The following is a 20,956-nucleotide window of genomic DNA, read 5'->3' as shown; positions in this document are numbered from 1 at the left end:
TTTACATTTTTTGCTCTCTTGAATGCAAAGATAGGGTGCTCAAGATTCAGTAGTCCGGCATTTAATACAGGCCAGTGTTTCAAGATGCTTTTCTTCATGGCATTAGAGGCTGGGGTAAAAGTGGTTACACACACTAGTCTGTCTTGGTTTTTCTTTGGTTTTGGTTCTAGCAGACTCTCTCTGGGGCAGTACCAAGCCCTTTTTAAAGAACGCCTTACTAGTTTGAGGGTATCCCCTGTTTGAGTTTTATGCTGAGAGTTTTTGCCTCGGAGAAATAGTCTTCTTTGAAATAACAGAGATTCACTCCCATTTTCACAATTCCTTCGTATTCGAAGAAACTGAGTGCTCGGGGATGGTGACTGCTATAATTCAGCAAGGTGTTTCGTTCAGTTGGTTTTCTGTGGGGGTGTCTTTTGGCGTCGGAAAAGCTTACCCTCAGCTGGTCGCAGTGGTGGTGGTGGGGGGGTCCCTGGCTCTGAGGCTGCAGGCGTTGTCTGGGTCGTCAAGGAGGGTCTTGGGGCACTGGACTTCGGGTCCCAGTCAGGCAGGAGCAGGTTCCAGGATCGACAGGTCGGTAGGGCTGGGGCCAAGTCAGTGGGTGTCGTCCTGCTGATAGCAGCAGCACAGCGGGTCTTCTTCTTGACCTTTCTTCTTCTTTTCTTATCGGGATCTGAGGAAGGAATGTTCAGGGTGCCCCTAAATACTGAATTTAGGGGTGTTAAAGGTAGGGCAAGGGCAGGGACCAATAGGTCACTGTCCTGGGGTGGGGGGCAGGAGCCCAACTGTGATGGGGCAGAGCTCCCCATCTTCAAGATGGCCAGAGCCCGGGGTCGTGCTTTACCTCGCCTCTCCCACCTGAGGGGTGGGGTTGGCACAGGCTGGCACCCCCCCTTCCTGATGTAGGGTTTCCCGTCAGTCTTCCTGCCAAAGTGGGGGTCAGAACTGGTGGGGGCCAGTTGCTGAGTAAAGCAAGTGGTCTGGAGAAGCTCACAAGAGTGGCAGGCCTTTAAAGCTTCCCCCTGCCCATCCTGGGGGAGGAGACCTAGCACCTCGCCCAGGATGTGCATTGTTGCAGGCCCAGGAGAGCGGGGGCTCTCCAACCAGGGGTCCAGCAACAGGTCTGCTGTCTGGCAGCCTAGGAAGCCTCTCAGACCAGACGTGGATTGTAGGTTAGGATTTCAGGTGCATTTTACATTAAATCCCACACTGGCATCAGTGTGGGTTTAATGTGCTGAGAAGTTGGATATCAAACTTGTCAGTCGTCAGTGGGGCCATTATGGTGCTGTGGAGTTCGTAATAACAACCTCCCTGCACCATATACTCTTAATGGCATCACTGCACTTACAATGCCCAGAAATGGCCCTGGGTACTGTAGGGGCACAGGGCTCATGCACCTGTGGCATAGGGCACCCAGCTAGAGGGGTGACTGAGGTTTGCCAGGGCAGTCTTGTGGGAATGGGACACAGGGATGTGTGCCATGTCGACTCTTTGTTTAGTTCTGTACCTAGACACTCAGCCTGCAAAGGCAGTGTGTGGGGGTCAGGGTACAGGGCCTCCAAGGGTGGCACAATAAGTGCTGCAGACCTTAGGGGTCTTCTCTGATCACCATGCCCTGGGTACCATTTACTAGGGGCTGATAGTTGGCCAGAGATGCCAATTGGGGTTTAGTTTCAACACAGTTTTAGGGAAGGAACACAGGCCCTGGGTACCCGTTTGGCAGGAGCCCAGGGCACACTCAGTCAAAGCACATCAGCAGTTCAGCAAAAAGTGGGGGCATACCAATGCAAGAAAGATGGCACTTTCTCACAGTGAGCAGTAGACCTGTGTGCCGTATGGTGGCTCTGCGATGTCGCGGTTTGTGATGTCACGGTCACTTATATAGGCGCCAAACCGGCATGTGGAGTCAGTTCTTTTTCACTTTTTCCACACCAGAAGCGCGGAGCCATGAAGTGAACAGACTACTGTGTGTCAAAGCTAGGGCCCTGTAAAGAGGAACAACCCTAGCCCTATAAAATGAGTCCGCAGGGAGGCATGGGTGGGTCTGTAAGGAATCTGCAGCTAGATATTATCTCTTTACCAGATAACGCGTTACCAAAGGTAACTAACTTGTTCATTTGATAGAGATGTCCAGCTCAAGGTTCCTTACCTTTGAATAGATACAAAAGCCTTACTTCCTGGTGGTGGGCTGCGGACAGATTTTCTAGACTAAAATGTCCTGCAGTGCCGAACGGGCGAAGTGCCCGTCCCTACAGACCGGACTGTCCAGGCAGTAAGGTTTCCCAAATGTGCGCAGTAAAGCCCACAGTGCAGCCTGGCAGATGCCCAGAAAAGGCACTCCAAAAGCAAACGCTCTGGTCGCAGCCTATCCCCTGGTGGAATAGGCTCGTAAGCCCTCAGGAGTCTGCTTCCTAGCCATGGTGTAGCAGTTTTCAATGCAGGTAAGAATCCAGTGCGAACGCTTAGTTTCTGCACTGTCTGACCGTTTTTCGCTCCCATGTAACCCCCAAAGAGTTGGAAGTCAACCTGGAACTTTCGTGTGGTCAGGGTAGAACGAGAATGCTCTTTTTGGTAGAGACGCTCCTTAGAGGGATGTGGAGGAGCAAAAAAGGTGGGTAGTGTGACCTACTGACCCAGATGGAATGGGATCACCACTTTAGGTAGGAATGAGGCCCAGGAGTGAAGCACCACCTTATCCAGGAAGACATAAGGTAGGGAGACTTGGATAATACAGCCTGCAGCTCGCTCATCCTCCGGGCAGATGTTATCACCACCAGAAAGGCAGTCTTGATGGTACGCAGGCAGAGGGAACAATTGTGTAAATGGCTCAAAGGGAGCACACATAAGATATGTGAACTGGAGAACCCACTGCGGCATGATAAAGGGCGTAGGGGAAAAATATGTAAAAGCCCTTTCGAGAACCTATTTACAATAGTGGACTTGAATACAGAGGGTTTGACCAGCAACTGCAAGAAAGAGGACAGAGCAGAAAGAGAACACAAGAGTACCCAAATCAAAGCCCTGCTGGCCAAGGATAAGAATAAAAAGAATATTAGATAGAGAAGCAGAAAGAGGGTCAATAGACCTTTATGTATAATAGTTTAGAAATGTTTCCTAACGGCAGGTATACAACGTCTTAGTGGAGGGCTGCCTGACAACCAAGATAACATTGCATACTTCAGGAGAAAGGTAGAAAGTTATCAACTGTTGCCGCTCAATCTCCTGGCAAGGAGGTGGAAAGTTGACAGGTTTGGGTGGAGGACCTTCCCCGGCTGCTGCGACAGCAGATCCTCCCGAAGGGGCAGCCGGGTAGGGGGATCGATGATCATTAGAAGAAGCTTTGGATACAGACTCCTTGCCTAGTCCGGAGCCAAAAGGACAACTTGGGCCAAGTCGTTCTTGATCTTCTTGAGAACTCTGGGCAAACATGGTATGGACGGAAAGGCGTAAAGTATGCCTGAGCTCCACCAGAGTCTAAAAGCGTCTCAGAGCAAGAGCCACCTTGGAAAGTCGAGCATGCGAAAATGCAGACATTGCACACTCTCTACGGAGGCTTACAGATCTAACCAAGGCTCTCCCCACTGTTGAAAGAGACCTTGCACCACATCCGACTGGAGACACCATTCGTGATCAACTAGGCATCGATGGCTGAGTTAATCCGCTCTGGCATTCAAAGAACCCGCCAGGTGTTGAACCGCCAGGGTCACGCTCTGCTGTTCCAGCCATGTCCAGAGATGAAAGACCTCTTGACAAAGGGTGCATGACCTCACCCCGCCCTGCTTGTTGGAGTACCACATGGCAGTGGTGTGGTCAGTGAACACTTGTACCAACTTCCCTTGACAGAGGAAAGGTATGCTTTTAATGCTAGCATGATCTCCCGAACTCCAACAAGTTGATGTGGAGCCCTGACTCCACAGGAGACCAGTGTCCTCTGACCTCCACCTCTTCCAGATGGCTGCCCCATCCCAGGAGTGATGCATCTGTCACTACTGTGAAATCTGGTTGGGGAAGGGAGAGAGGTGTGCCTCTGACCCAATCGCAGTTCATCAACCACCACTGTAGGTCCTTTTCAGTTCTCTCTGAGATCTGAATCATGTCTGAGAGATTCCCCTGATGATGCACCCACTGAAACTTCAGGTCCCACTGCAGAGCCCTCTGCATGCTCTCTGGCATGATTTGCCAACAGGACGCAGGAGGTCATGAGTCCCAGAAGCCTCAGAGTCAATCCCACTGAAATCCAGGATAGGGAATAAAACATCTGTATCATAACCTTAATATCCTTGACTCGCTGTTCGAGAGGATAAGCCCGAACTGTGCTATGTCGAGAACAGCTCAGATGAAAGGGAGCGTCTGAGAAGGAGTCAGGTGACACTTCGGCACGTTTAGAGAGAACCCCAGTGAATGCAGGAGGCCCACTGTAGTCAGTAGGTGGGAAATGAAAGCCTGGGGCATGGAGGACATCGAGGAAGGGAAGGGGGGGGTGCAGACTGATTCCCCTAACCTGCGCATATGAGCTGCGACCACAGCCGTCACCTTGGTGAACACCTGAGGGGCAATGGTAAGGCCAAAGGGCAGCGCAGTGGATTGAAACTGCTCGAGGCCTACCTTAAACCGCAGGTAACACCTGTGGCCAGCAGGATGGGGAGGTGAACATACACATTCAACAACAACAACGTGGGCATTTTGAATTTGTCTTTTTTTGAGGAAGAGCTTGACAGTCTGGAGAAACAGAATAGGACGTAGACATTTGTTCTTTAGTATCAAAGAGGAAGGAGTAACAACCACTGCCTACTTCTGAAACCGGAACCTTCTCTATAGATCCCTAGGCCAGGAGAGCTGTAAGTTCCTCTCATAGTAATAATAGATGCTTCTCCACCAGCCACTCGAGTTGGCGGTAAAGGGGGAGGAAAAGACCTAAAAAAGGAAGAAAACAGCCATTCCGAAAGATCTGCTAGACCCATTTTTCGATGTTATGGACCGTCAGAGGAGATGATGTTGAATTCTCCCTCCAACTGGACTGGCATGATCTTGCAGAACCAAACTAGGAATGCTTGGAGGCTGCAGCTGCCGGGCTGCTAGGCAGACTACTTCTGCTACCATTCCCACGAGGTCAGAAGGTACAGCGTCCACTTCCTCGCACAACTTGGGGAGTCTGGTCAGGACAGTGGCTGAAAACCCCTCCCATTGCCACGAAAGGCAGACTGTGCGCAAAGTGTAACCGAGAGGCCCAAGGAACTGCCCTTAGCTAGAATTCCTTGAAGCACTCCAATGCAGAGTCTGCCTTCTCTCCAAAGAGACAAGTCCCATCAAGGGGTATGTCCTGGACATCACCCAAGAAGCCACATGTTCTCAGCCAGGCATGGCGCTGTAAGGTCACAGATGATGATATCACTCTACCCGGCGAGTCAGTCGTATCTAAGCCACACCTAATGGGGAATTTTGCTGCATCCCTCCAATCTGTCACTGCCTGGGAGAGCACTCCCCGGTCCTCCTCTAGGACATGTGCCAGCACTTGCACAACCATTTCCCAAAGGGTGTGTGAGAAATGGCCCAATAAGCATGTGATGTTCACCGACCGCAACGTAAGGCTGGTGGAAGAAAACATCTTCCCAAGTGCATCCAGCCTCTTGGATTCCCTAATCAGGAGAGCGGAAGGGACAGCACCATGTGACATGGAAGCTGTCAGGAGTGGGGTGTTGACTGAGGAATCTTGAATCACCCGGAGCTAGGCCATGGCGGCGTGCTATTGTCCTGTTCACAGAAGTTCCTGTGCTAGGCTTGGACCACGTGCTTAGAAGGATATCTGTAAGTGCTTCTTTAAAGGGTAAAAAGGGTTCCGATGAGGAGGCTCCAGGCTGAAGCACTTCGGTCAAGAGATTAGTATTGAACAGCAATGAGGGCAACTCCAGTTCCAGGACCTCGGCTGCACAGAGCCACCTGCCTGTGCACAAAGATCCTGCTCACGCAAACGTTTTTGGATCCAGTCTGAAACCTAGGAAATTCAAACTAGGAATACACAGCAAGAAGTCTCTAAGATTTAGAGGGCAGTATGGAATGAAATAGTTAAAATATCTCCATGACTTACTGACCACACAATGAACATGCTTGGCTTCTCCAATGCCCTCCTTACTACACACACCCACCACTGCCCTTTCCTCCATAAATGTAGCTCTCGGTCAAACCATAGAACAGGGTAAAGTTAATGTTTATTTATTGTAATAAGTTGATACTGTCACACTATTTTACAATTAATATAAAATAAATGTGTTTGCTTTAAAATACATTGCCCTTGTAAATGATCCTTGTACACGGTTATAATTAATGTAAATTATTAAGACCTGTTTAAAATTAAATACTTTTTAAAATTGTTTTCTAAGTTGTGCTAGTTGATATTGCAAGAATACGGGATAATATAGTTTTCTTCTTCGCAGCATGTTATAACATTTCCTTCGATTCTAACCGACCATAATCATCTTGATTTTTATAAAGTGGCATATGCATCGGTATAAAATTAAATACTAGTTTAATTTATAAAATGTCAGAGCATCAAGTATCAAAGTCCCATACTTGCGTTGATGTTACAATAATGTCTTTTGCTCGCAGTCAGCTGTTATTTTAGGCAGGTCCTTATCTGGATGTAAGCTCCTTGGAATTCTGCTGGATTACTTTATCGTGGGATTGTAAAAACTTCACAAGTTTACAATTTAGCTGGGGGTCGGCGGAGTCGAGGCTCCTAATAGCTGTTCTGCATGTACAAATCCCCCTCTTGTTAAATAGGCGATTTAGAAGTATAAGGTGTACATTATTTAGTATGGGACATATGCAAACCAAATGCAAAAAATCCTCTTTAGGAGCACCACAACCTGCACGTTTTTGGGCCTTCATATCGCCATGGCGGTTTATCTGCTATGGATGGCTATTCTCCAAAGCGTATAGCCAATAACCTTTTCTTGAGATACTGCGGATAGGTTAGATGTAGCTGGTTGCAATGTGACACATGTTTGAAGGGTCATCCAGGTTTGGGATTGCCGTGAGAAGGTTTTGATCTTAGACTAGGGAAGGAGTAAACAGCTTTACTGATCGCATAACAAAGTAGAATGTGTCAAATTTAGGTCCCATAAGTCACCCCTATTAGTTATTTGTAATGATAAGTATTTATTGTAGCTTGAGTTCTTATCGTTAATCAGATTTCATATTTTGTGCCAGGATTTGATGAAGGGGTATCTTCTTGCTATGTTTTGCTGAGTTAATCCAAATTCTAAACAAATTTGAGCAGGTGAAGCGTTACAAGGAAGTACAAAAACAAGTTTGTAAGTTTTGATATGTAATCAGTCCAGCATTTTAGAATCCTTACCATGCATCACCATAACGTTGGAAGCAGTTTTGCTTGAATCACAGTGAGCAATGGTTGGAAGGAAGTGTTATTTTTTCTAACCATATACTGCTGGTGTCTGAAAATCAAATTTTTAATCAAAGTTGAAGCCTAGGTATTTTTAAGTGCTGACTTCTATAGCTGCGGTACCCAGTTTGATTTTCAATGAAGCGTTGGGATTATTTCCTATAGACAATTTTTGTCTTTGTGATATTAATTTCCAATTTGTTGAGTTTTGTGTATACCACAGTTTCTTTAATTAATCGTTGTAGTCCCACTTCCGTATGATTCAGCAGCACAATATCATCGGCATATGACAGATGAGATATTGTTAATGGACCTAGTCTCGGAGCGTGAGAGTTTACTTGATCCAGGTGCTAACACCCACCCTTGCTTAAGACCCTTTGCAGTTGGTATTCGATTGGATATTCTTGCACCATCTCCCACCTTAATTTGAATCCATGTATCTGTACAAAGCATTTCAATCGCTCTTAAGATTTTTTTCTTGAATACCCCATTGTCTCAGTTTTGCCCATAAGAGGGGGTCAGTCCGTCCGATCTAAAGCTGCTTTCAGATCGATAAAGCAGAGTTGCAGTTTTTAGGTCTCGCCTGGGGATGGGAGCGCACAGAGCTGCTCTCGCCATGCAAGGGCTTTATGTAATCAATTCAACATGTGATGTGCAAACGTACGGAGGGACAAAGAGGGCGTCAGGCTGTCCACATGCGTGTGCAAATTCACGCGCATGTGGACAGCCCGAAGCCATCTTTGTTTTACCCGAGAGAGAGGGTGCTCGGTAGTCCGCGCTGCTCCTTCGGGGAAGCAGCTTCCTTTCCGGCGGCGCTCTCCTGTCCTGGGTGCACTAATCTTTGCAGGCGTAGGGAAGCCCCTATCGTTAGAAGGCACCGGGCGCTTCCTCCGGACAGCCTCCCTGTTGCCTGGCAACCCGCAACGCTGGGGCCAATCCCAGCACAGCTTTACCCGTGACGTATGCGGGTGAAGGGATACAATGCGGACAAGGCTCCCACGCCGGGTTGGAATAACGGGGGCTATTTAGCTTCCTTTCCGGCGGTGCCCTCCTGTCCCGGGCGCACTCAGATTCTTGCCTGGCGTAGGGAAGCCTCGGTTGTTAGAAGGTACCGGGCGCTTCCTCGGGACTCAACGCTGCTTTCTCTGATCAAGCCTTCCTGTTGCCTGGCAACCCATGACTCTGGAGCCAATCCCAGCGCGGCTTTACCCGTGACGTACGCGGGTGAAGGGATACAATGCTGACAAGGCTCCCAATGCCAGGTTGGAATAACCCAGGCTATTTGTACAGCTGCACATCTCCAGAGGTTTCCAACTTCCTGGAGAAAGCGGATGTGTTGTGACCTCATTAATCACACATGGCCTGGCTGAGGTAAACAGGGCAGGCGGTGGGGGATTGTCTGCTCTCTGGGAGCCAGGGGGCCTGAGTTAGATACATTTTTAGCTCAGAAAAGGCATTTAGTTGATGAACACTCGTACTCTACCTGCCTCCACAAGGAAGAATAGCGATTGCACTTAATCGGAATTTAGTTACTGTGACTTTTCAAAGGCCCGATTAGTGCTTAGAAAGGAAACACAAAAGTTCAGGCGCTCGGTATCGCGAGTTCCCCTTTCCTTTGAGAAGCACCTCTTTATGAGAAATGCTGGTACTCCCCTTTTTAAAAAAAATCTTCCCGACAAATTAAAAAATATGTGCAGGTACTCGGTATCTTTCACTTGAAAAACATAGGATGTGATGCAATAACTCCAGTTTGGTGCACCAATCTTTCAATATTAGAAAGAGAGGATGGTTAGTGGTTAAAGTGCTGCTCTCAGAATCTTATAAGCCGGCTTCAAATCCAGTATCTGCACCGAACCACATGTAGTGCCATTTTGTGCGAGTCACTCTTGCTCCATTTGCAACATAAACTGTCTAGTGCAAATATGATATTTAGGTGCAGTGTAGTGCATAGCCACAATCTTATGGTTCCCAGGTGCTTTCACAATCTGTGTGCCCTTTACGTTTCTGGCATTCTTGTTGACATTTGTGCTGTTGATATTCAAATTTGCAGTGTTTCCTATTGTTAATACGGTGAGTTGGATGGTTATTAGTAAGGCTGAAGTAGGATTATAGATTGTTTATTCATGGAATATTTTGTATAGTGAGCTGCTAGATTGGGCTCTGGGTCTGTGTGGAACATTATCTTTGCTTAGTTCTGCCGGGTTGTAGAATTTGCCCATTTGCAGTGCTTAAAATTGAGCTGTTGCTGGCAGGTGGGGCCCACCAGCACATATTTTACCTCATCGAGTTGAACCCAGAACAAGAGAGAACAAGCATTAAAAATGCAATAGGTCTCACCTTTCATTAAGTTAAAGCCATTTGCTTTGCTATACAATACTATTAGCAAAGCAAATGGCTTTAACTTAATCAAAAGGCAAGAAATATTGCATTTTCAATGCTGGTTTCTTTAGCCGTTTGCACTTCTCTGCTATTATTGCAACTGTTGTCATATTAATTGAGGTACCATTCCCTTTCCGAAATCCTGTCAGATTCTTGGTGTTTGACCATTCAATTAAATCTTCCAGAATAGTGATGCATAGTATTTAGCTTCTGAGTCAATAAGTGCTATTAGCCTGTAATTCGCTGGCTTTGTTCTATCGCCCCCTTTAAAAACTGGGTTTATTATGGATTCCTTCCAACTGTCTGTGACCATGCCAGTGTTTTTCACCTCCTTAACCCTTTCGATGCTGATGACGAGCTGGGCTCGTCATGATGCACAGTGGTCGTGTGCTGATGACGAGCCCAGCTCGTCATAAAACAATGAAAATAAGCAATTTCCAGCACAGGAGGGGAATTGCCTTAGCAGCGAAGGTGTTAAACAGTGCCGTTATCGGGTTAGCCCAATATTTTGGATCCCATTTGTATATTGCTTGCGGAATGCCATTTGGGCTTAGGGCACGGTCATGGCTGTTAGCTTTAACCACTTTTTCTACTCTTGAAAGAGTACAAGATGTATTATCCAAGACTGTTAGGTACTCAAAACGAGGCAATTTTCCGGTGCGGTTTGTTATATGTGACTCAATGGCTTTGTTGGTTTTATTTAATTGTAGCTGCTCTTCATTAGAGAAGACTTTTGTCCGATAAACGGCCCAATCTTTTTCCGTAACATTTGCTGAGGCTGTTACGTTAATTCCTTGTCTAGGCCATTTATAAGTTTCGAAAAGGCTTTGATATTCGGTCGTTTGTAATTGTAGAGTAGCTTTGACCAAAACTCTTCTGTCCTTCCTCCCCCCCCCCCCCCCGACAGACTTTTTTTTAATACTATAATTGTTTTAGTTTTTCCTCACGTGGCTGATTGTATACCCAGTTTTGCCTTCCTCATTGCTCTTCTCAATTCTTTCTTAAATTCTCTAGTTTTCTGAGATAAGGGACAAACTTATTTTATGAACGTTCAATGTGAAATTTGGTGTTGGTTTTGCCAATTCTATCAAAAATGTTGTCCAGGCTTTTAATGCCGTTGGGCAAATCGCTGTACCAGCCTCCATGATAGTTTTTGCTTTATCTACGATTTTCAGAAGTAGATGGGATGATCAATTCAGTCGTTTGAGTTATTTCTTCACTTCACTCCCAGATTGTTGGTGCAAACTGGTGTTGGTGTGGATTTATATTTATGGATATTTGCTGAATTGAATGGTCGCTGTCTGTAATACATTTGATTTTGAACATGCTTAGTTAGTATTAATGGTAAGGAAAGAATAGTGTAGTCCATTTTGGACCCAGAGGTTGGTCCGTAATATGTACAATTAGGAGGATTATCATACCATGTTCTTCCATTGATTACTCTCAATCCAAAATATTCTAGGGTGGTGACCAGGTCTTTACCAACTTTATTGGATTTCCTCCAAGGATGGGTTGCTTGGTGATTTACTGACCAGATTTCATTTCCTGCTACTAGCTGGTCATCGTCATCTGGTGTGTAAATAAGATGGGTATTAAAGTCACCTGTAATCAATATTTCCCAGTTTGGTGTGTTGTATCTTACCTCGGCTATTTCATATATTCGTTTTTTTTAAATGTTACCCATTTGTCTTGAGCATTTTGAGGAGCGTAGATGTTAAACATTATTGAACTTATCCAACGATCTCTACCAAAATTAAGTTCAATTTTCTGTATGTTTGTAGTGGTCACCGACAGTTGTTCTGATTCTACCTTGAGGTTGTGGGCTACATAGACAGTAACCCGCCTTTCAGCCTTCCATAGCGACTCGTTTTTAGGTCTACCTCAGCCAGCGCATGCTCTGCCGCGAGACATTTAGTATCAAGGTTTCCAAAGTGCTGCCTGGTGCCCTAGGGCTTGCGTTTTCACGCGAGCAGCCGCCATCTGCTTCGCACCTTCCGGATTTACCCTCCCTGGTTAAGCGCTTGCAAAGCCCAAGATGTATTGATTGTGTGCTACTCTGTTGCATGTGCCTGCAGGGCCTCCCGGGAGCTTACGACCCTTAGACATCACGCCTGCAGCGCTTTTACGATTCCTCCTGCTGCACTTTGATTAACCCTTCACATGGGCACCGATCACTGGGAGACAATAGCTAAGCGATGTCACGTAAGCTACAAAATCGGCAGGTTGGGAAATTGGTATTCGTTACCGTTACATTTTAGACGCCCTTGTGCGTTTGTTGTGCCTTGAATACTCCCTCAAAGGACAACCTGTTTTGCCTTTCTGCTCTCTGTTGCGTCTCTGGCTCACTCAGCTGCTTTTCTGGCGCCAAGCACCGTGCCTCACTGTGGCTGGAAGAGAAACGCAGAGGCAGAAGGGGTCAGGGTCGGACAGCAGTATGATTGTGCAGACCAGCCCCACGCTGCAAGATGTCGCAACTACAACTGGGCATTGCAGGCTCTCCTTGAGTGGTAACACACCTTGCTGCTCTGAAAGAAGCCTCCTAAGACTGCAACCCACCGGGAGCACGCCAAAGTGGCCAGTCCGGCGCTGTATTGGGGTTTCCCACCAAAGGAACACTTGTCTCTTTGAACTTGTGCAGTCTTCCCATCAGCGTCGCTGTAGGGGCGAAGTTAGTGCAGAAGGTGCTGTGACACCAGAGCTATGAGAAACACTTCACCAATCGTGACTGTCTCATTCTAACATATAGCGGTATGAGGTGCATTCTCCTAGCTTGCATTACGACCCGGGGCACCGTTGTTATATTAGGGGCCTAGGCACCCTTGTTACGTCCCTGCTCCCGAAGAGCTTCGCGCCTCCTCTCAGAGCCCGCTTTCCAACTTGCCTAACGCTTTACCACATAACGAAGGCCCATCATGGATCTATAGGTTGTTACGTTGTAAACAAGCATTAGAATAGCCAATAGGTCTCGCTTTTGGGACCTTATAAGTGTTTAGCCATGCAACAGTTGATGTTATTGCACCAAGGATACTGCGCTGCATAACTAAATACTTATAAGGACCCAAAAGCGAGACCTATTGGCTATGCCAATGCTTGTTTCGGCATCTACTTGATGTAGTGTATAACCCGGCAGTTGAAATGGACCCGACAACCAGGTCTCTTGCAGGCCTATGATATCATATGTGGCCCAAGTTTTTTTTTCCCCTTTATTAAAGTCTTAAGAAAGCAAAAGCAGAATATACAATCAGCAACCAAAAACAAATAATAAAAACATAAGCAGAGGAATACACAATAGTTCTACCACAATGCTGCAGGATCCCTTTGATACACTGTCTGCCGGTTCCCAATGAACTCTACAGCGTGTTCCATGAGTGCAAAATAAATTGAATCCCTTCCAACAAAATAGCTACAAAAACAATAAAATAAGGGCAAAAAAAAAAACGTACACACATCCTAGGTATGATACTAGGATGAGCTATACAATTGTCTCTGCAGTGCTTAAGTTGTGCTCTCGACATGACTTGCCCCATAAGTTCTTCCTCTAAATCTATATCAAACATTTTTAGCTAGCAGATAAGTTTGCAGTGGTCCCCAAATATCTCTAGGTTTTGAGGCCGTTGGCAACTCCTCCGCATAGGTCTCCAAATTCTCTCTGCAGTACACCAGATCTTTTATCCACATAACAATTTTGGGTCTGCGTCTACCCCCCCCCCCCCCATGAGATCGCCACTCTACGCGCTGCCACCAATAGAGCCACATGCACAAACTTGCCAATCGCTCCCCTGATTTGAGGCACACAACAGAGCAGGCATATATATGTGGCCCAAGTTGCTAATAGGGAACTATCTGGGAGTTTAAATTTTGCACCTGCAATATTCCAGGAATATATAATTAGCTTGGCAGCTTTCAAGGCACATGTTGTTTCGAAAATTGGTCATTGGATATTTAATTTTTTTGATGCGGACGCTGACCAGCGCCTGTGGTTTTGGCTTCTTTCCGTTAGTGTAGCTGTATACTTGGTATCTGTGCCCACCACAGGCCATACTCTCTAGCACCGGAGAAAATGTTTGCAAGCACCTGTGTCCCAGATGTTGCTCCTTTAGAATATTGACAAAAAGGGGTGGTGAGGGACAGAGTCTCTGAATTAAACAGAATACTCTCACCCAGTCAAGAGATCAGGGCTAGATCCAACACCGTTTTTTAGCTCACTGCACCATCCCAGTTTCAGAACCTGGCTGTATGCAAATTAGTCTGTTCCTGTCCCAGTGCATGATGGGAACAGGGCAAACCAAACTACAAAAGCCAATTCTTACACTGGGAAGGAAACAAGCTACCGGGGACCGGTTTCTGGCATTTCAGCCGTCTTCGGCCCGGCTTGCTTGAATCCTGATGGTGCAATGAGCAAGGGACTCACATCTGAGTATACCCTTCCACGCTTAGGGTGGACAAAAATATTTACAAAAAGGGGTGGTGAGGGACAGAGTCTCTGAATTAAACAGAATACTCTCACCCAGTCAAGAGATCAGGGCTAGATCCAACACCGTTTTTTAGCTCACTGCACCATCCCAGTTTCAGAACCTGGCTGTATGCAAATTAGTCTGTTCCTGTCCCAGTGCATGATGGGAACAGGGCAAACCAAACTACAAAAGCCAATTCTTACACTGGGAAGGAAACAAGCTACCGGGGACCGGTTTCTGGCATTTCAGCCGTCTTCGGCCTGGCTTGCTTGAATCCTGATGGTGCAATGAGCAAGGGACTCACATCTGAGTATACCCTTCCACGCTTAGGGTGGACAAAAATATTTACAAAAAGGGGTGGTGAGGGACAGAGTCTCTGAATTAAACAGAATACTCTCACCCAGTCAAGAGATCAGGGCTAGATCCAACACCGTTTTTTAGCTCACTGCACCATCCCAGTTTCAGAACCTGGCTGTATGCAAATTAGTCTGTTCCTGTCCCAGTGCATGATGGGAACAGGGCAAACCAAACTACAAAAGCCAATTCTTACACTGGGAAGGAAACAAGCTACCGGGGACCGGTTTCTGGCATTTCAGCCGTCTTCGGCCCGGCTTGCTTGAATCCTGATGGTGCAATGAGCAAGGGACTCACATCTGAGTATACCCTTCCACGCTTAGGGTGGACAAAAATATCCCTTTCTCACTGCTCCATCAGGATTCAAGCAAGCCGGGCCGAAGAAGGCTGAAATGCCAGAAACCGGTCCCCGGTAGCTTGTCTCCTTTCTGGTGAAGAATTGGCTTGGTAGTTTAGTCTGCCCTGTTCCCATGATGCACTGGGCCAGGGACAGACTGATTTGCATATAGCCAGGTTCTGAGCTGGGATGGGGCAGTGAGATAAATAACGGTGATGGATCAAGCCCTGATCTTTGGACTGGGTAAAAGTGGTCTGTTTAACTCAGACACTCTGTTCATCACCACCCCCTTTTTGTAAATCCTTTAGAATATTGAGCGCTTAACTTTGTTGCACTGGTTTACTGTATGGCACTCATTATTCCCCATCTACTATGCTTTCAGAAACGGAAAAAAAATAAGTTACCTAATTTTTTTTTATGTCTCAGCCTTAACTTGTTTTAGCTCCATTTTAATTAAGCCATCTATTTAAACTGATACATATCACTAACTGTAGTCTGTTCACTCAAATAACACTGTGCTCTTCTATCGGCATGATAAAACAAAATAAACATTACATTTGAACGAACAAGACCTGCAATGCCTGTTAACAGCTAGTTCGAAATGAAGTATAAACCTTTGACAGGATGCTTATGTGGTTATGAGGTCTCTTAGTGCTGCATAATCTGTGGAGCATGAACATTTAGTTCTTAAACCAGGTCTAAAGCACAACTTTTACTGGATCAGGAATCAGTGAAAACAACAAATCTGAAGGAAATATCTACCTCTAGAATCGGCTACCTATGTACAAGGATGCTACTAGCGTTGCTCTGTCTATCATGGCCGAATCCGTTAACATTTGTGGCAGTAGTCGTCCCTACACAGGGTTTTGGGCACTATTATTTATTTAAAAGCTTTATAACTTCAGCTCAAATTACAAAACAGCTGCCTGCATGTACTATGGAATTAATCAAGGACTTACTTGCAGAGGCGTAAAAGCTACGCTGGATGCTGTTCCAGAAGACCGATCCCGGACCGTTGACTTGCCACCATACACCATGCTCTGCTTCTGCAATGTGCGCTGCGTGGAAAGAAAAACCAAAAGGAAAATTTAAAACAGTGGGAATAAATAAACATACTACTTCTTCAGTAACTAGATGGGGCCTCCTTGGAATCTCCACGGAGTACTAGATTAGAGAGACAGATTGATCCTATTCAAGAATCCTCATATTTTTCGTGTTTTGAAGCAGTTAAGTTAGCTATGGCTTGCAGATATCATTCCTTAAGTCTAGCATGTTTGTTTTATGCGTTGATCCTCTTTAATAGGTTTCACTGCCACATGGCTTGCCCACCTCTGTATAATCTCTCTGTTTTAGTTTGTTCTGCTTAGTCTGTTGCAAATCTTCACTGTTCTTTTTTCAAAGTACAACAGGAGGATGCCACTTTAGGGTTCAATATCAACCTAGATCCTCTGACAATTCACTTTGCAGCTGTTTTAACCACCAAATCCCATTTGTACACCTTCTAAAGCAGTAGGATTTCCATACACAGTGCTACACATGTTCTTCACATGGCTCTGGCACAGCTCCCATGGTAATGCAGTGTCCCTGCTCCTTCATTTCTTACACAGCAAGCCAAAGCAAGTTCATTACCTCAACCATGGTAGGTGTTGAGGGATATCCTGGGACCCCCTTTCTACAGGGAGTTAAAAACACCCACTACTTTTGTATTACTTAGTTGAGCCCACACATACAGTAAAAGGGCCCATCTGAGAATGAATCTGAGATAAAAATAAGAAAAGCGCAGGCAACCATAAGCAAAAAAACATATGCAATCCACTACTTGCCCTTCACTCATGCTTTATGGCCTATTCTGGCACATTTCATTTAAGTTTGTTTAATCTGTATAAAGCTCTCTTCTACTGCGTTTCTAACTAATTCAGATCTGCAGAAAGCGAACAACTGCCATTTAATGTCAAGGAACCATTCACATTACTCCTCAATAGCCATTTCTCCACTAAGTCAAGTGGGGTGCAGCAGGCCAGTCTAACCTCAACCAACCAGCCAACACATGCCTCTCAACACATGTCTTTACCTGCAGAGTTTTGGAGATCCTAGCCTTTGTTGCTTCATTGACCTGAGCTTGTCGGATCCTACCACTTCCAGACTTCCCCAAGTGCCCAAGGCTGAATCCCAAGTCCTCCTGGTAGGCATCTTCTTCAATCTGATGTGAGAAAAAAAAACAAGCCCATAGGATTTAGAAAGCGATCAAGGAAAAATAACTCAAGTCCATCTAAATTCAATAATGAAAATGTAACAAATTTCAACAGGAAAAAAAAGCAATTTCTGTGCTCCACAAAGAAAATATAATCCATGAATGTAACTGGACTATGCATTTACCTCTATCAGTACTTTTTAAATGTATACTTAATGCAAACATTTTGTGGTTACGTCATCTTGAGGCAAGGATAGGAATATCTGAAATAAAAGCCAGATCCCAACACTTCTACTATATGCTCCAGATGTGGACAGGTATTGAAATCTAGAGAACATTTGGACCACACAAGAAGTGCATTGTTTACCTAAACAAAGACATTAGGAATTGGTATGCTGTTCTTATAGAAGTCATCTTTCCTCTATTCATATTCTTAGAAATGGAGTTAAGATTTTGCAGTCTATTATGAAACCTAGCGCTTCACTGCTCGCTAGACAAAAAAATGCTGACCGTTATTTTTTGTGCATTTGTATAGTGAAAACCTTTTCTTTTATATCACTAACCTCACAGAGGAGGTTTCCCAATGAACATATGCAGCCACTGCAGTAGGAGCAATACTCCAGCACCAAACTACACGAGACTGCAACTTATCTTGGCACAGCTGTCTGGAACCCCTCAGCCAACCACCCTACAATGTAGCCGAGAGGAAGTTGTGCAAAATTCATAATGTGCAAAGAGTAACATGAAGCTGGTCGCATATATTAAAAACAAAACAAAAAAAACACAATCTAATGCCCCATCAGAAGACAACTATCAGTCTAATAGTAAGCCACTAGCAGATCACCACACCAAGGACTACATTTAATTTTTCAGAGGGAAAATGTTGAAACCAGGTACACACCTCGCCAAAGCTCATTCGATTCGCCTGTTTCCGTATCTCAGTCAGTCCCAAACGCTCTTTCATCTTCCGGTATCTGGCAGCATAATCACAGGATAAGGGAAGAAAGAAAGCAGAGAAATACAGAGTATTACAAAAGAAGTATTCGTGATGGAACTAATATTAAGATGGACCCATTTCTCACACTCCACAGCAAAGAATATAATTTTTTTCAACTTCAGCTGCACAAGGCAGCATGCACCACTGTTTTAGCATTTAGTCTGATATTCTGAGGTTTGCCCGAGCTGTGGGCGTAGCTATGATATCCACAATAGTTACCTGTTCACCTGGCAAATTCAGATATGCCCTGCCCATCCTTTAGGCATTTCACAGGCTTATCCACAATCTGTCTAGTGACACCTGCACCGTGCTCTGGTCCTGAAACAATTCCCTGATTGCCTGGCCTAGCTTTTAATTCTCTAACAAAGGAGACAAATGTTTCAAAGTTTAAGCTGCCAAAACCTGCACTGTTCCCTTAACCACCAGCCCGCTTTTCTAATTTTCTGCTCCTATTAACGGATTCTTAGCACTTATCACCAGTGCTAGAGATTGGTTTAGGGGTATAGCAATAATATAAATAGAACAAGAATTTGTAATGCAATAGGTCGCGCATTTGTGAGAGTTTAAGCTATTGGCATTGTAAATGGCAATGCCTTTTATCTGTTTTGAAAACGAACATAAATAAAAGGCATTGTCATTTTAAATGCTAATAGCTCAAACTCTTGTTAATGGGAGACTGATTGCATTGCAAAGAAGCAGCCAACATGGTCCCAGGCTGCTTGGAAAGTGAAAGAGCACTGCACACTGAATGTTGCAGGACAGCATGTCATGCCTGCAGTAGGACAAAACTCATTAAAGAAAGGAATATGGGGGCGTGGCCAAGATGGCGTCGGAGTAGGACGCTTCTTCGAGCCTCTCCGGCGCCGATCCAGCATAGCATCGAATAGCACGGTCCAGGGCGTGCTGACCGGCTCCAGAAGAGCAGCGGAGGTCACCGACACCTGAGGGAGCGGTCCGGTGCTGTCGGTGGAGCGGTGCAGCGCTTGCATCGGCCAGAGGCACCGTGGCGATTTGAGGCCTGTAAGCACCGGCCTCGCGTGAAGGGGAGGCCGTCTCGGGAACTCGGCGGCGCCTAAAGTTGCGGGGGAAAGCTCCGCATTGGACTCGTTCGCTCCCGGGCTCCCCTGTACCTGACAGGGGACGAGGAGCGCGACTTGCCTGTGGGAGCGGCTGCTCTGGGCACCGGTAACCGCCGGGGAAGGGAGACGGCGGTGCCAGGCCTGAAGTGAGGAAGGAGACCCGGAGGCGACGGAGCCGAGAGCCACTGGAGGCACCAGGGCGGTCGTCGGGGGCTGCGCCCGCTCTCAAGCTGCCGGGGTGAGTCGGAGCGGCTGGAGGGAGCATTGCGGTTGGTGCAGGAGGGAGCGAGGAGAGCCGGTGTTGAGGAAGAGGGCCCGGCGGGAGGGCGGAGCCGGGCCCTGACTTCAACCATACCGCGGGTTCAGCCGGAGTGAAGCTGCGGTGAACTTGACCGTCCGACCTGAGTATTTAAGGACAAGCGTTGGTGGTGCTGGAGCCGGTAACTGGGGAGCACTGAGACTCGGGGTGGCAGGGTCCCTACACCGCCATTAGGACTGCATGAGCGATCTGGAATCTCTGCTGTTGGGTGTCGAACGGTGGCTTGGGAAGAGCGGCGGGGGGGGCACTGCGGACACGGAATCCCGGCACCGGCGGAGCGCTGGGATACGGTGGCAGGGGCCTCGGGCCCGGAGAAGGGTGAGCTTCTGCCGCAGGGACATTACACCGATCACTGACTGAGCACACCCTGGCGGGAAACATCGTGGCGCAATTTTGATTAGACTTTCCCTGGTGGGATTTGGAGGCTACTGCCCTGCTGGTATCGTTCGCCCTGAGCCTGGTCTGAAGGCGGTGGAGGCCCTGCATTGACTGTACACGCTCTATTTGCTTGGGCATTGGTACCCCGGGACGGGTGATCCCTGCTCCCTTCTGGCACGGAATATCTTCTGAAGAATTATCACACGGATATATCGACAGGCGGTGAGGCCTCTGAGGGTTTCTTGGACGGAGGGGAGGAGATCGTTCCCCTGTTTGGGCTGGACGGTAGGGGACATCGCCCCATCTACGGATCCGGAGATCCCATAGCGACCTGTCATCTTGAATTTCCAGGGAGTGAGGGTCACCCAGGCCGAGTGCTACACCCGGTCCAACACGATGTCCAATACGCTGCGCAAGGGGCGCCCAGGGAAGGATGGGGCCTCTAAATCCTCGCAGCAGCCGGCATCTCCGGGAGCCAGTGGCTCGTCGAGGCAATCGGACGACGAGGCGCCTGCAACTAAGGCCTTTATGTCTGAGCTCTTTGCCTCCATTAAAGAGGATATTTCTGAACTCCGCGCACAATTGGCATCGGACCTCCGGGAGGTGCGGAGAGATGTGGATGGAATTGGCGAGAGGGTGGCGACACTGGAGGACCATGATCTGAGTGTGGCGAACGATGTGCACCAGCTGCAGCAAGACATCATCCGTCTCACGGAACAGAACTTGGATTTGCAGACCCACACGGAGGACTTGGAAAACCGTTCCCGAAGGAACAACATCCGCATCCGTGCAGTGCCGTGGGACGGTGAGGCGGGGGACCTGCGTGGCTATGTTCAGGCTTTGTTTTTGCAGATTCTGGATGAGGAGGATGTGCAGGAAATTAAGATGGACAGAGTGCATAGAGTGGGGTTGCCCAGGCGAGGAGGGGGGCCCCCTCCCGACATCCTCGTTTGTGTACACGATTTCCAAGTGAAAGAACGCATCCTGTGTAAAGCCAGAGCTATCACGTCACTACGATTCAGGGAACATCGCCCGCAGCTCTACCAGGATCTAGCAGCCTCGACGCTACAGA

At 47.0% G+C, this 20,956-nt stretch overlaps 1 protein-coding gene across 2 annotated transcripts in view; it reads right to left on the bottom strand.

The window, feature by feature from the left end:
- PRPF31 (pre-mRNA processing factor 31) overlaps positions 1 to 20,956 on the bottom strand; it is a 398,971-nt gene that overhangs the window by 58,098 nt on the left and 319,917 nt on the right. For both annotated transcript variants that reach the window (XM_086930323.1, XM_086930322.1), the window contains exons 11-13: positions 18,013 to 18,085; positions 16,992 to 17,120; positions 15,880 to 15,978 (exon numbers count right to left, since the gene is read on the bottom strand). In XM_086930323.1, coding sequence (XP_086786449.1) covers positions 15,880 to 15,978; positions 16,992 to 17,120; positions 18,013 to 18,085 — 301 coding nt within the window. The remainder of the gene's footprint in view (positions 1 to 15,879; positions 15,979 to 16,991; positions 17,121 to 18,012; positions 18,086 to 20,956) is intronic.

This window comes from Lissotriton vulgaris, chromosome 7 (genome assembly GCF_964263255.1).
Source record: "Lissotriton vulgaris chromosome 7, aLisVul1.2, whole genome shotgun sequence".
In the NCBI taxonomy this organism is placed as follows: domain Eukaryota; kingdom Metazoa; phylum Chordata; class Amphibia; order Caudata; family Salamandridae; genus Lissotriton; species Lissotriton vulgaris.
Note: the sequence above shows the minus strand (reverse complement) of the source record. Positions and strands in the feature narration are given on the sequence as shown.